At 42.7% G+C, this 15,352-nt stretch overlaps 2 protein-coding genes across 3 annotated transcripts; both read right to left on the bottom strand.

Annotated features, from left to right (window-relative positions):
• Positions 1–1,024: 1,024 nt before the first annotated feature.
• PNN (pinin, desmosome associated protein) lies at positions 1,025–9,554 on the bottom strand. The gene is made up of 9 exons (XM_081161367.1): positions 9,369–9,554; positions 8,626–8,697; positions 8,166–8,234; positions 7,076–7,148; positions 6,868–6,962; positions 6,630–6,705; positions 4,401–4,556; positions 4,184–4,322; positions 1,025–3,451 (listed from the first exon to the last, which is right to left on the bottom strand). Exons 1-9 carry the CDS (start codon positions 9,479–9,481, stop codon positions 2,106–2,108), a joined length of 2,139 nt encoding a protein of 712 aa, XP_081017493.1. The 5' UTR covers positions 9,482–9,554; the 3' UTR covers positions 1,025–2,105.
• A 669-nt stretch (positions 9,555–10,223) lies between these two features.
• LOC308557962 (myeloid-associated differentiation marker-like) lies at positions 10,224–14,711 on the bottom strand. Of its 2 annotated transcripts, XM_081138901.1 has the most exons (2): positions 13,982–14,711; positions 10,224–10,373 (listed from the first exon to the last, which is right to left on the bottom strand). In XM_081138901.1, exons 1-2 carry the CDS (start codon positions 14,671–14,673, stop codon positions 10,352–10,354), a joined length of 714 nt encoding a protein of 237 aa, XP_080995027.1. In that variant the 5' UTR covers positions 14,674–14,711; the 3' UTR covers positions 10,224–10,351. The 2 variants fall into 2 exon arrangements, with proteins under 2 accessions (XP_080995027.1, XP_080995026.1); XM_081138900.1 differs by lacking the exon at positions 10,224–10,373 and having other exon boundaries at positions 12,525–14,711.
• Positions 14,712–15,352: the final 641 nt, after the last annotated feature.

Here is a 15,352-nt window from a genome sequence, read left to right as displayed (position 1 = left end):
TTTCTTATATCTGATTTTTGCAAGGAACCAATTACGTGGTTCTCTGAATTTCATAAAATTTCATTTTTAAGGATAAAGCATTAATTGGAAATAAAAACAAATGAACTCAAAATAATGAAACCTTCCAATTTATAAGTGCACACCAAATAAAATTAGCTTTCTATATAATCAACAAAACTTGAACTGAAAATTGCTCTTCACATTCTAAATCCCCCCCATACATTCATACATTATACCGTCACCACCACTCTATAAACAATTGGAGCTTAAAGACAAAACTAGTCTTTTTCTATAAGCACCATGAAAATTGTTCAAATTTTCCAGATAAACATGAGTGAACAAAACTTAATTTGCACAAAGGGCCTTATTGCATAATTATTTTGGATTTGTAAAATAAGGACTTTACCTGTAGTGTTTCCTGCAGTCAATCGTGGTCAAAAATATTAAATGGCAAGGGATACCCTGAAATGAGCGATCACCTTCATAACGTGAATTTAGTATATTGTTTCAATTGTTCTGTATTTGTATGATTGTTAATCTCTTACTGTGCATAAAACTTTTGTTTCCATAGGAAAAACCACAGTATACTTAGGGTTTGATACTATTCATGTTTTAGGCATCCACTGGGAGTCTTGGAACATATCCCTCACAGATAAGGGGGAACTACTTCTTGCTGGAAAGTATTAAAATCCCTGGATAAAGCTCCTCTTGAAAGAAACAACTGGCCCAGGGATATAGGTAGCTAGCTAGCTCCACAGTTGGAGGGCTGTTCATTTACTGATTACTCCAAGAAAGGCTTTTTTAGAGCTCTTTCCATTAACATGTTGACTTACATTTATACAATGCTGGAAATGCTTGTGGACATTTTCATTGTTACCATGTACTTGTCAAAGGAAGGCATAATGGATATTCAAAGTCAAACCTAAAGCTAAAGTCAGTGTTAAATTATGGACTCAAAAAAGGCCATTTGCAACTTAAGTGCTCTCTTGTATAAAGTATCAAAAAGTTAATACAAGTACTAATCTTAAGCAGTCACACAAATCTAAGCCACATTTATTTGCACATGTAATGGGCAACAGATACTCCAAATTCATACAAATTTATAAAACAACAAAGTTAATAATCACTTGGTACACTTGTGTTATCTTGTTTACAGATTCAAGTGTAAATGAACTTCCTTTATTTTGTAAACTTTCATACAATACTTAAACAAAAATTCTTCAAAACACTTATTGGCATGTTTCAGTTAGAGCCAACACAAAAGTTAAGACAAGACCATAAACTCAAAAAACAAGTTTAGAATATACTTTTCTACCTCCCTCCCCTGGAAAGAAGTGATTATTTTAACAGATGTATATGCTGGATCACAAAAGAAACATAGAAGACAAAAGAATGTTTCCATAATTGTGAAGAAAATGCCAACCAAATCATACTGTTTTAATTTATATACCAAATTTATGGTGTAAATATGAGAAAAGGGGAAATGCTTAGATGAAAGCAAGGGAACTTAAAAAAAATAGTAAATCATCTTACGAACAAACTATGGCCCCCCCCAAAGCTGCAAAGATCTGACTTTGACAACGCAAAATAATTGTCTAAGGCAAATAAAAGTGAAGAAACCTTCAAAGACATTCTAATCATGTTCACTAGTGATAAAAGCTGAAAATGATATCAAGAGGAAATTTATTATACAAGTGTCGAGAGCATCCCAAACTAATGAAAGAAATGAACATTTATTTCTACAAAAGCAACATATGATACAGAATTAGAAGGAAACACACTTAAAAGATTTACCTATTAAAATATACAGATTCTTACTGAAGAGTATAGGATATTTAAAAAAGATGACAAGGGATGTTAATCTTTTTTTATTATTATTATTTTTACATATTTTGGAACCTCACATAATTTTGATAAATAACTCTTACAAAATTATGCAAAAAAGTACAATGTCTGGTAAACAAACAGTCTGTATTTTCCAAAAAGATATTTTTACAACATGCAATTCTTAAGGCAGCATCCTCCTTACAAGGGAAGGTAATCCTTTTACTCATCAAGAAATCTTCTGCTGCAAAGAATAGGCTAAGAAAGCCTGGCTTCTTCCATTAACGCCTTTTGTCTTTCCTGTCTGATTTTCGGTCTCTTTCACTTCTTGAAGATCTTTTGCCTGATCGACTACTCTCTGATATAGACCTCTTTCTGTCGGACCGGGAATTCTTATCCTTTGATCCTTTTGTATCTCTACTACTGCCACCTTTTGAAGATTTGTGACTCCTTTCTAGTCCTGATGTATCCCTTCGCTTCCGATCCACGCTCCTTCTGTGCTTTCTATCTCTATTATGTCCCCGGCCCCTACTCCGACTTCTACTCTCACTACTACTAGTAGTGCTGCTGCTACTATCTCTGCTGCTGCTGCCACTTGTACTGGAGCTGCTGCTGGAACTACTACGACTACTACTACTGCCACTGCTGGAACTGCTGCCACTGCTGCTACTGGTTGAACTACTACTAGAACTACTACTGCTACTGCTCCGACTTCTACTCTTGCTTGTTTTATTTCTAACTCGACCTCGACTTCTGCTCCTAGTTTTGGTTTTGGATTTGCTCTCCGGATGTACTGTCAAGACTGGCTCTACTGTCACCTCAGTGAGTTTTACAGATCCTACAGGCAACTCCTTCTTCTCAGGTAGTAAATGCCCTTGATCCTGAATAACCTGAGGTGACGACTGTAAAACAGCTAATGGCAAAGTCTCAGGTTGAGAGAGAGGCTGGGGTTGGAGTACTGGCTGGGACTGAGATTGGGGCTGAGGCTGAGCCAGGGGCTGAGGCTGAGCCACAGGCTCAGGTTGGGGCTCAGATTCTTTCTCTTCTTTGTCCTCAGGCTCATTTTCCATTTCTAGAGCATTAGCATTCTCTTTCGCAGGAGAAAGAGACTTACATTCTTTATCTGGCTCAACTTCAAATTCCATTTCTGGCTCCAATTCCTTGTTAGTTTCATTTTCTGAAGGTTCTACACTTTCCACTTGATTAGTTTCCATTACCTCCTGCTCAGCAATTACACTCTCCACCATCTCTAGCACATCCATAACTTCCTCAGGCTGACTATCCGGCTGCTTCTCACTTTCCCTTACCTCAGTTTCCTCTTCCATCTTAACCTCCATTTCCTGTTTTTGTTCCTCCTCCTCCTGTTCTTTCTCCGCATCACTATGAACTATACTTATTTCCTTTCCCTCTTCCTCTCCTGCTTCCTCTATCTCTACATCATTGTGCTGATTACCTGTCTCCTCCAACTCTTCCTCTCGCTGAGCCACCTTACCCTCTTCTTGTTCCGCCTTCTGTTCTTCATTACGCACCACCTGATGCTCTTTTTCCTTCATTGATTGTCTTCTAGGCCTAGCTTCCATTTTATTTATTTGTTCTGCAAATTCGATGCGTCTACCTTCAAATAAAGCTAAAGAATAAAAATTTACATGTGTAAAATTTACTACGATTAAGAAAATTCAGCCACAATTAGACACCTGGCCACAAACTGTCATTGAGCTTTATCTAAATGTCTTTTTATAAAGATATAATGATGAAAGACTAATTATGGCAAATAAGTAATTACAAATTGACATGAAATGGCAATGATCCACCAGAAACCTATATATATAAAAAGAAATTAGCCACAGGCAAAACTATGTATTACCTACATGACAATCTTTTTCTATTTAACTTTATGCTAGTAGGAAAAAGACAAAACTTCCTTCAAATGATCAGTTTTATGGTATATCATGCATTAATTTTTCTGACCCTAAGGGAAATAAATCATCTAATCATCATCTTAGCAGTTTCTACCCTTATGTGTGTGCTCCCCCTCTATGGACTACATTGATGTTCTGATGTTCACTCTTTCTTGCTTTATTAGTATTTATGTCTGGCTACTAAAAAGTATTAAGCAGAAAGTAGTAGTATCATTCAAATGCATAAGATATACACATGTAGTAAGCACCACCTACAAAATATGAAAGCTTCCGGTTAAACTCCATCATGAAACAAATGCTCCTGTACTCCAAACACATTAGCATCTTATTTTAAAAGTCAACTATTAAATCACAACTATTACAGAAAACAAATATGTATGTGTGAGTTTATCACCTTACCCATTAGGAATATTTCAACGGATCTCTTCATGTACACTTACCATTCATTTTTCTCTGTGACTCTTCTATTAGTTTTTGGGTAGCCGGACACATTCTTCCAGGAATATAGAACAAATGGGGCTTTGTCTTAGTTCTTATATATTTAATTATCTTGGCATTATGCTCATTCCACTCTTCTTGCTAAAGAAAACGTTAAAAGGTCAGTGCTTTTGTAAACATGAAGGATCACCAACATTAGAATCCCAAAATACTACTCACCAGCTGCGCAAGCTCAACCTTCTGTTCCAAAAGCCGCAGTTCTGTCTGTTTAGCACGCCTCTCTTCAAATAGTTCTCTCCTCTCATTTTCAACCTGCTTTCTCTCTTCTTCTGCCTGCACTTCAAGTTTTTGTTCAATTTCCTGGCGTCTCTTTTGCTAAAGATAAATAATGAACTTTAAAATCTTATTACATATCCTGATTATGTGAAACATTACAATTTTACTAAATTATCTGCATATGTGTTTCACATTTGCAATTCAAGGTACCAGCTAATTCAAACTTGGCACTGCTTAGCATTTGAGACAGAAATTCCTCTTTTAGGAAATGGGGACTGAAACTTTCTCATGTAAAAATCTAAATTTTAAAGCCATTAGTCGATAATATCAGTAACTGTTCTATTCCAACATGAATTTTAAGTAAGGTTCATAAATTAACCACAAAAAAATAGTCTCTATAGGTGAGTTGTCTTCAGTTATTCTTTCTAAATAAATAAATCTGACAGATGTGATGTCCTAATGAAGTCATATTTTCCATCTATTAAAACAAAACAACAAAAAAACCCCACTGCCTGGTTAGTGTGGCTCAGCAGTTGAGCATCAAACTATGATCCAGGAGATTGAGGTTCCATTCCTGGTCTGGGGACATGTACGGGTTGCAGGCTGGATCCCCAGCAGGGGGCATGCAGGAGGCAGCCGATTAATGACTCTCATCATTGATCTTTCTCTCCCTCCCTTCCTTTCTCTGAAATCAATAAAAACATATTTAAAAAAAATATGCTTACTCTTCACACATTAAAACACCTTTAAGCTTTTAATGTCAAGTTAACACATAAAAGTTGTGGTAAGTTTACTAATCTCCTATAACTACACTGTTTTCTCCCTTTTCACTATAACTTCTCCCCTAAGAAGCAATAACTTGGGTGTTCAAATCCACAAACACAATTTTGTACTTTCAGCAAAATAAAAGCTTCTAGAAAGATGACATGGTTAAATAAACTGTGGAAGGCAGTAAACATTTATGCTTTTGCTTCTAGAGTGCTAAGTACCGCCCCTGAGTGCATAAATTGGTCTAAAAAATTAGAATTATTGAACTAGTACCAGTGATGAGTTCAACTTCCTTGTTGAAGAAAAAGCACTTTGAGGCCTAAATAATAAAGGGACTTGTCCAAGACCATGAAATGAGCTTGTTACAGAGCTCAGACCAGAGCTCAGGTTCTCCTGATTCACAGACCATGGTTCTTTGCACTACAAAGAAGTTCACTCAATTACTTCACAGCACCTTAAGGAAAAGACCGGTTGAGCCCTGCCCTGTGTTTCTCAGTGGTTAGAGCAATGGCCCAACCACCAAGGCGGGTATGGGAGGCAGCCAGTTGATGTCTCTCTCTCCCATGGATGTTCTCTCTCCCCTCCACTCTCTCTGAAAAAGCAATGGAAAAAATGTCCTCAGGTGAGGATTAAAAAAAAAGAAGAAAAAAGGAAAAGATTGGTTGACAAGTTAACAACTCCAGAAGAGTTTCATGTTTTTCCTTGGCTTCATTTCAGGTTTGCAATTAAAGGTTTGTTTTTTTAAAAATCTCACCTGAGGATATTTTTCCACTGCTTTTCAGAGACAGAGGAAGGGAGAGGGGGAGAGAGAAAAAAAATCGATGGGAGAGACACATCGATTGGTTGCCTCCCTCATGTGCCCTGCGAGGATCAAGCCTGCAACCAAGGTACATGCCCTTGGCCAGAACTGAACCCAGGACCCTTTAGTCCGCGGGCCAAAGCTCTAACCACTGAACAAACCAGCTAGGGCTGCAATTAAATCTTAAGAGAGCTTTTTCCCTCTTTTTAAAAATGTAAGCACGCCCGGCCGAGCGTGGCTCAGTGGTTGAGTGTTGACCTAGGATCCAGGCGATCGGGGTTCAATTCCCAGTCAGGGCACATGCCCAGTTGTGGGCTTGATCAATGACTCTCTCATCATTGATCTTTCCATCTCTCTCTCTCCCTCTCCTTTCCTCCCTCTGAAATCAATAAAGATATATTTTTAAAAAAAATGTAAGCAACTTATGAGGAAGGCCTGGGAGTGAGGCAGATGCAGGGTGGAGGGTGTCAATGGGGGGGGGGGAATGGGACATCTATAATACTTTCAACATTAAAGATAAATTTAAAAAATAATAAAATAAAAACGCAAAAAACTACTTTGATAACTTAAGAAAGCAAAAAAAATAATAACAAAAGCATCAATACCCTTTCAGTAGCGACAGTGGATTCTTGTTTAAATTTCTGAAGGGTGCCCATCAACAAGCCAAATATTCGCCGGTTCCTAAAGAGAAAAAGAAAATTCAATTCCAATAAAATCCACTTCACTTAAACCTGCCATTTCCTAAAAAGAAACATACTATAGGTAATGGGACAGCTGCTTAAATTTTCTTAAAACTGCATTATTTGACAGGAGTTTTTTCCTTCCAGAAGTCACAAAAGTTACCTTTGCTTTCCTTTTTCGTCCATATTTTGATCCTGGATAAGGTCTCTCCGTGTGCGCTCTTTGGAGGTAGCTACAACTGAGGACTGCAAAGCTGGCTACAGTAGAGAAGAAAATCTCAATAATTTAACAAGCAAATGGTATTCTTTAAAGTGCTGTAAAATGAAAATACTATATTCATCCTCTAAGAAGTTCTTTTAATCTCAATTACCTTTTTAACATCATCATCTTCTGGGTCGCTTTCTTGGCGTGATTCTCTCCGTGTCCGACGCTCCCCGCCCAGCCTGTCATAGGAAAAAGAATTTAAATGACCACTACAGAATTTGACTTACCTGTATACCTAGGGTAAACAACTACTTTTTCTAGGACTCATATCCAGAAACCTCATTCTATCTGTCTCTATCCCACTTTACTCTTTCCTCCAATAGTGAAAGAATAAAATATATCATCAATACCCAATCCAGACTTTGATCTTTATTTCTCAAACTGGCTAAGTTTTTGCAGTGTAAGAAAAGTGACACAAATTCACTATTTTCTCAATCTTATTCATCTCATGACCTTTACTTTGGTAATACTTGTTATCATTAGTGAAAAACTGAGTTCTGAGGGATACTACGTGTCTCAGTGACCAAAAGTAACCACACAGGATGGTCTGATCATAAATTCCTATCTGGGCAGGCCATGGCTGTAGTCATGTCCCAGGCCTACAGCTTTCTTAGCAAAGGTCAATCTTTACCTCAAGTGAGCTCTGTCCATTGATGGTATGCATCTAGGATAACATACCTTTGAAATGACAGAGTAATTTTCTTTTCCAGACCCCGCGAAGGTACAACCACAGGCTTCACAGCACAATACTGTACCTCACAGTAATTAGTACCTTGTTCCCACATATCATCTTTATGTACTATAAATTTTAATTAACCATCCTGTCCCCACCAATGTAAAAGAAATGTCTCTCTCCATTTTGCTTTTTATTCAATCCTAGAGATTTTCCTGCTTTGCTTTCTCCAGCCTCCTTAATCTATCATCAACAGATTTCATGTAACCTTCCCTATGTCTCCTCCTTTTATTGTAATATATAAAACAAGTAGCACAATTGCCCTTCTCCAAAGCATTTTCTCAATTGGTTGAGATTTTGCTTCCAGGCATGTATTCAAAATTTTACCTCAAACTATTATAAAACTTTTCTATAAGCTAGTTATTATTTCATCAACAAACAGTACTTATTAAACATTTACATTCATATGTTACCTAAGAATATATAACATAAGCATGCCTGCAGAATCTTTTTTTCAACATACCTACTGACTGCCCCTTCAAGGTCTCTCTGTTTGGCTGGGGGTCCTCCTCCACTATCTGAGAATCCACGCCTGCGATTAAAAATGTCCAACACAAAGCACTTGAAATTTAAGATAAATGGTACCTCCATTTAGCAAGAGAATTTAAATTTTTAACTATTCTTCCAATCAAAGCAACCTTAAATGGGCATTCCCTCCAAGATGCTTTTATAGCATTTTTTAAAAACCCACAAGAATAAATTAAGCTTAGACAAAACTGGTACAATTAACGTATTTTTCAATCTCCAGTTTTGCATGTAAATGAAGTTACATGATAACGGTGAAGAAACTACAGCTGATTAGAGCTTTAAACACAAGCAGTTCTAACATTGGTTCTAACCACAAATTTTGTTTAGAAAGACATATTTAGTATAAAAAGCACCAGTAGTCTTAGCATATGAATTAAGTTCTAAGGAAATCTTACCTCAGCGATAAACTACCACGTCCTCTACCTCCACCAGGACCAGAAAGGGCCAGCAATCTGGCTTGGATGGGCCTACGAGATATTTACAAGTCAGTGTTAAAATGTTATGTGGGCACACCTAATGTACTTCATTCACCGGTGAGGTTCATCGTAAGGAGAAAAACCCCAGAAAAGTTCTAAAAAGACGAATCAAACCCACGTGTTTGAAAAAGGGCAGGAAGCACTATCTTATTTAACTTCCGTATTTTCTCAAGACCAACACCACACAAATCATATTGACCACGATGCTACTACACATTAACAAACTTGGATCAGTTCCTAATTTCGCCGACGCCAAGGAAGCGGCACGTGGACAAGAGCCTGGGAGCTAGGCGGCGAACCGTGACCCGGGAGGGTCTCCGGGACAGCCTGGGCCGGGTGGTCGTCGGAGAGGGCAGGGGCTTTGTGCTGCAGTTCCGGGCCTGCAGAGCCAAGGGCGGGAATCGGCAGTCCCGGCCTTCCCACAGGCCCGAAGGCCATCCGGTGCACCCAGGCCCAGCTCTCCCTCCTCACGCACCTGAGCTCGGGGACCTATGGCGGGAGCCTTGGAGACTCCTCGCCTCACCGAAGACCGGGTTCGATCGCCGCCCGGGGAACAGGCCTCGATGTAACAGCCTTCTCATAGCTGGCCGCCCTCCCCGCCCCCAATTCACCCCGGCTTGATAGCTGCCTCTAGGAGCCGGCATTTCTCATCCGGCCCTTACCTCACATCATTCGGATCCCGCCCGGTGAGCTTGCGAATATTCTCATCCACGTTCTTTAGGCTCTCTTTGGCCTTTTCTAGCTGCTCCTGCAAAGTTCTCACTGCGACCGCCATCTTCTCCCTGCAGCAGGCTTCGCGACTGCTCCACAGGCCGCGCCAGGCTGTGTCGCGCCGCCAGACGCGAGAGGACTGACAGCTGGGCTCAGCCAATGACGGTAGGCGTTGTTTCCGGCCTCAACCATCAGCAACCGGAAGGGGGAGAATCTGCCTTCCTTGTGACTCTGGGCCAATGAAAAGTCCGCCAGATGGTCCCTCCCTCCCCAAGTAGCTACGGGTGGCTGGGCTCGCTTCCAGCGCAGACCCCGGGGCGGGATTGTGAGTCCTTGGGCCCTCGGAGTCGCGAGCTGGTGTGCTTCCTCCGCTGAAGAGCGCAGAGTTTTGAAGACTTTTTAACCTGTTATATGATGTGCTTTACCCACTTAGCCACCTGATCAGGTCACAGTGGATCCAGGGGGAGTCTAGTCACTCCCCATCAATGATTAGATTAGGAAAGGGTGAGGCTGTTATGTTGCTGCGCATGCCCAGAAAGAGTGTTGGGGGAGGGGCTTCCCCTATTAAGGTTAAACTAAAATTAGCAGAAGGAAGCAAAGAATGGAGAAACAGGAAAAGTCATTAATCGTAATAGCTAACAGTTATTTCGGAGACCCTGTGAAACGCTTTACATGCTTTGCGCCTCTCAAAAGCTTTAATAAAATTCCTTTTTTTTCCTGATGAGGAAATTGAGTTTGGGGATATTGTAACTGTCCCTAGGTCTTGCCAGCCTAGAATTACAGTCGAATCAGACCCTGTGCAAGGCTGTAGTAGAAGAAAAAGGCGACGATGAGGCGTGAGGCAGCCATTAGCCTCTACACCTGGCCCAGATGTGGTTAGCTTAAGATGGGGTCCTGCTATCGTTGGTTGTATGTCTGAGCGAGAGATGGTTGTTCAACTTCTGATTTGGCTCGACCTGCATTGCCAACAAATATATATGCAAATTATAGCTCAGAAAGCATTTTCTCACACCAATAATGTTATAAATAACCTTTGGATTCGCATTTTCCACCTGTCAGCCAGGCTTCCTCCTGGCACCAAGCATTAGCAGACCAACTTTATTTAACTCTAGCTACCATTTTAATTCACCCAATCGTTAAGTGCTCCTCCGATGTATAAGTGGTAACCTAGGCTCTGAGCATAAATCCTAGAACAAGATAGCTGTGCTTCCTGCTTCTCTGGAGTTTATAAACTCCTCACTGAGCAGTTGAGTGAATGTACTCATTCACTCAACAAATATCTAAGTGAGCTCCTGTTATGTGCCAGGCACTATTCCAAGAAGTTGGATCCATCAGTGTACAACAAAGATCTCTACCCTCAAGGAGCTGGGGAGCAGAAAGAATGTGGAGACAGAGGACAAACATCAGTAAATTATGTAGCATGTTAGTGAAAGAGCAGAATATGCCACCCCAAATTGTGCCAGTTGGGCATATGAATTGTTTTGAGCTGAATGCAATTAAGACCGAGCAGACTTAAGAAAAACTTTTACCTCTCCCTAACTACCTAAAATAATTTAGTTGGGGGGCCTGGACCAAAAAGAGAGGTATTACCAGAGTGAACTCTTCTTTCTTTTTTAAAAATTAAGTTTATTGGGTGGCATTGGTTAATAAGATTATAGTGGTACCTTGGTTTTCTAATGTAATCCGTTCCGGAAGACTATTCAAGTTCTGAAACGTTTGAAAACCAAAGGATCAACAGCCCACAGCTAGGCCTCAGGATCTTGCGCTCAGTGGGAGTCATGTGGCGTGTTTGACTTCCAAGGTGTGTTGGAAAACCAAAGCATTTACTTCCCGGTTTATGGCGTTCATAAACAGAAATGTTCCTTAACAGAGACGTTCCAAAACCGAGGTACCACGGTATATGTTTCAAGTACATAGCCTGAGAGATAAGTTTATCTCAAAGGCTTATCTGCATGGCAGGGCAAACATTTGATTACCAAACATCTGCTCTTCTGAGACTTGTCCTCCATAGCTCCTATCCCATTCCTTAGCTCAGGACAGCATATAAGCCTCAATTACCTAACTGCCTTTGGGGTCTCATATTTTTATGGAGCTCCCATACTCATGAAATTAAATTTATTTTCCTCCTGTTAGTCTATTTTATGTCAACTTAATTATTAAACCAGCCAACAAACCTAGAAAGGTAGAAGGAAAACTTTTTTACCCCAACAGAGGAGTGCTATTGAAAAAAAAGAAAGTAAAGCTAGGTAAAAAGGATGAGGATTGATGAATAATTTCTTTCTGATTATGAGCATACTTGGTCTCCTTGATTCATGTTACAATCCCATGTCACAGGCAGCTCATGAACCAGGAAAATGTGGTAACAGTAGACCCTAATACTAAATAGAACAGTGTTTCCATGAAAAAAATGCTTTCAGAGTTAGCCAAAACCAGGATCTATTCCTGTTTCCAAAGGATCTATTATTACTTGGATCCTGGACAATTTAACATAGTCTGCTTTATCGGGAGAATCAGTGAAATGCTGTGTTTCCCCTCTATTCTCCAAAATATTCTAAGAACCCCATGTTATTGTAGTTTGAGAAATCATCCTTAGAAAGTTGGTCAGTTGCTTGCTCTTCAACCTCAGTGGTGAGCCTGGATTCCTCCTGTTCCTTGATGGTGGTGGTGAAGGAAGAATGCAGCTGGGACACAAAAGACCTGACTTCATGTATGGAAAATTTTAGTGCTGGAAAATTTAAGATTATGGTTTCAAAATTACACTATTTAGTGTTTTCAAAAACTTAGGTGGAACTTTCATGCTTGTTTTATGTGATGATCAAATAAACTGATCCAAGCATTAGAAAAGATGTGTAAAAAACAAACAAACTACCATAATTCTGATTATGGAACATGATCTTAAATTCCTGTGAAAGGATATGAAGATTTGAGAGGTTAAGAATGTGAGAAAACTCAATATGTTAATTTTGGGGAAGCAATGAATTAATTGAAAAAAATCTGTGTCTATTATTAAGAAAAGAACTAATCACATACTAAGCAACACATTTATTTTTTTTCTTCCTTTTATCTTTATATTGGGGTAAAAAATAAAGAACATTATGGACGTGGGCTTCCCTCTATAAATGACAGCAGGGGCTGATGGGAACCAGAAGCTCCAGGGAATTAAAAAAATAAAATATATATTTATACATTTATATATATATCATGTCATGTGTGCGAGTCCCAGAGAAGCAGGAAGCAGCAGCTAGCACACAGAAACGTGGGTGTGGGTATCACACACGCAAGCGGTGAGATTCCTCTGACTACGGGGACAGCGATCCCCACCTACCCAACCCACCCACAGATTAAAAAAATATATATATAGGAAAGAAACTTCTCTTTTAAGAATAGGACCACCCAGTCATGTTTGCCCTGTGACAAGAAGAAAAAAACGCAGGCTAACATCGCTGGAAAGGCCATTTCCTTCTCTTCCCAGCCAAGGCAGTACCTGCTCTTTCAGTACTGAGGCCTGGCCCCACACCCCTGCTCCTCACAGATACTGCACACATCTTGATACCCAGAGAGTAGTATCTAGGATGGAAGGCAGCCATCACCGTTTGCTTACTTTAAGACAGCCTCTAGTCAAGGGGTTTTAGTAAGCCTGGCAAAAATTCTGGCGAGGCTGGGTGCCAGGCGGTGCCTAAGGACCCAGGGTCTGTGATTAATGCCTCCAGCCCATTGGAAATGATTGACCTCTAGGGATTTTTTTTTAACTTAAAGGGGAGGTGCACTATACACCCCCTCCACTGTGAGAAAGGGGGCCTAGTCCCTAGCCACCCCCACTCCCCCACCCCAAACACACACACACACACACAGACACACACACACACACACACACACACACACACACACACACACACACACACCGCTACTAAGGCACAGCCAGGGTGGGCACATGCTTTGGCAATGAGGCCCTTCAGGAGGCCCAGGGCCTGAACAGCTGCTACGAAGGGTGTGGGACGTGGAGCTCAGCACCTTTGGAGTTGGGGGTGGCAGTGGGGGTGGGGGGTGAACAAAGAAGTCTCCGTGCTCCCAAAGAAATCAGAAGGAAGGTGGGAAGAAGTTGTCAGAAAACAAGGCAGGTGAGAAAACAAACAGGGCGGACGGCCAGAAAAGGACCAAACAACAGACTAGGTAGGCAAGGGGGGAAGACACAGGCAAAACAGGGTGACAGCAAAGAGCACAGGGAAGGAAGGGCACAGAGCTTGGGACAGGGACACCAGGTGAAAGAAAAGGGAGAGAGTGAGCGGAACGAGGAGGAGAGGGGACCCAGGAAGAGGACATCAGAGGAGAGCACAACTCGGTAAAGACACCTGTGGAAAGAAGAGGGAATCGGGGCTCCCGGACAGAGCCTCAGGAGGACCTGAGGAAAACCAGGCGGGACGAGTACACCCAGTCGGCCACATAAGTCAGCAGGTTGATGCCCGTCAAAATGGCCACAGCCAGGCTACTGTCCCAGGGGCATATGTAGCGGCTCAGGCCCAACCTGCAGTAGGGATCCTTCCAGCGCTCGGCATAGCCTCCGTACCTCTCGTCAAACTGGTAGAGAGGCCAGAGGATCATGGCCGAGGCGTAGCAGAGGATGGAGAGCAGGTTCAGGCCCCACAGGAAGCGGGGGAAGGGGACGGGCAGGATGTTGGTGCGGTTGATGAGGTTCAGCACGATGGCCGCGGCGGCCAGGAGGAAGCAGATGACGTATACCAGCACGCACCACACCAGGGCCGGCCTCCCCTTGTTCAGGTAGGGGTCGCTGATGAAGGCAAAGATGACGCAGGCCACGAAGGTCTCCACCACCTTGAGCAGGCCTGGCAGCGTGGCCATGTAGACGGTGACCTGGCCGGGCCGGGGCCGGGACCAGGCCACCTCGGTGGCGTAGGCCACACCGGCGGTGCAGGAGAAGACCGTGGCGCCGACGGCATGGTCGCTTGAGCGGCTTTGGAACATGAACTTGAAGTAGATCGTGGGGTAGATGATAGAGGCCGAGAGGCAGAAGAGGGAGGCGTAGCAGGCAAAGGTGATGGGGAAGTTGCGCCAGGACAGTGGGAAGCGAGCCTGGAACCCACCAAACTCCACCAAGATGATGAACAAGGTCGTGGTGAAGCAGAAGCACCAGGCGAACATGCACCAGCTACCCGTGAACCCCGACCACGCCTTCACGCTGGCCACCAGCGAGAAGGCCACACAGGTGGAAAACAGCTGGGTCAGGCGAAGCAGGCACATGGGCTGGGTCAGGGTCCGAGTGAACCTAACGATGGGTGAGGCGGGAGGGCTTGAAGGTGCGGTCCTGGCGGTTGCGCCGGGCCCCGCGGCTGGCCGGGGCCCCGCAGCTGCTCCGGGCCCCGCAGCTGCTCCGGGCCCCGGGGCCGGCCGGGGCCCCGCAGCTGGCCGGGGCCCCGCGGCCGGCCGGGGGCCCGCAGCTGGCCGGGGCCCCCCTGCCGGCCGGGCCCCCGCGGTTGGGCGGGTCCCCGCCGCCTTCATGGCAGCTGTCTTAGCTGAGGACCCGGATGGAGAAAGATCCGGCTGTGCGGGCGGATGAAGTCAGACACCGCACAGGCCTGTGGCGGCTGAGCTGGAGCAGAGGCAGCAACTGCAGCCTAGAGGCGTCTTCTAAGCTACACGTTTAAGCCAGATTTGCTAAATTTAAGAGGTGCATGTATCTAACGTGTATTTGCACCTCTGTAGTTGTTTCACATCTGTCATGGATTATTATGAACTCCATCCCACAATGACGTTGCTTTTCTGAAGTCTTTAGCATTTTTTCCATTCACCTAATCCTGATTAATTTGTTTTCTGGTTCAAGAGTATCTTGCTTGCTTACTCCCTTGCCTCTTATACTCCTTCCGGTAAACTTCCTGGTGACCAAAATGGCTTTAAATATTTTTGCATACCTAGGCTTAAA

Source organism: Miniopterus schreibersii (genome assembly GCF_964146895.1).
Source record: "Miniopterus schreibersii genome assembly, chromosome: 1".
NCBI classification, from domain to species: domain Eukaryota; kingdom Metazoa; phylum Chordata; class Mammalia; order Chiroptera; family Miniopteridae; genus Miniopterus; species Miniopterus schreibersii.
Note: the sequence above shows the minus strand (reverse complement) of the source record. Positions and strands in the feature narration are given on the sequence as shown.

Excerpts from the sequence above, each read along its gene's own strand:
- PNN (XM_081161367.1), bottom strand. The coding sequence starts at position 9,481 with ATGGCGGTCGCAGTGAGAACTTTGCAGGAGCAGCTAGAAAAGGCCAAA. Across the intron at positions 8,235-8,625 it reads CGTGGTAGTTTATCGCTGAG|GCGTGGATTCTCAGATAGTG; the intron begins GTAAGATTTCCT and ends TTTTAATCGCAG. Across the intron at positions 3,452-4,183 it reads GTCACAGAGAAAAATGAATG|CTTTATTTGAAGGTAGACGC; the intron begins GTAAGTGTACAT and ends TTTATTCTTTAG.
- LOC308557962 (XM_081138900.1), bottom strand. The coding sequence starts at position 14,673 with ATGTGCCTGCTTCGCCTGACCCAGCTGTTTTCCACCTGTGTGGCCTTC.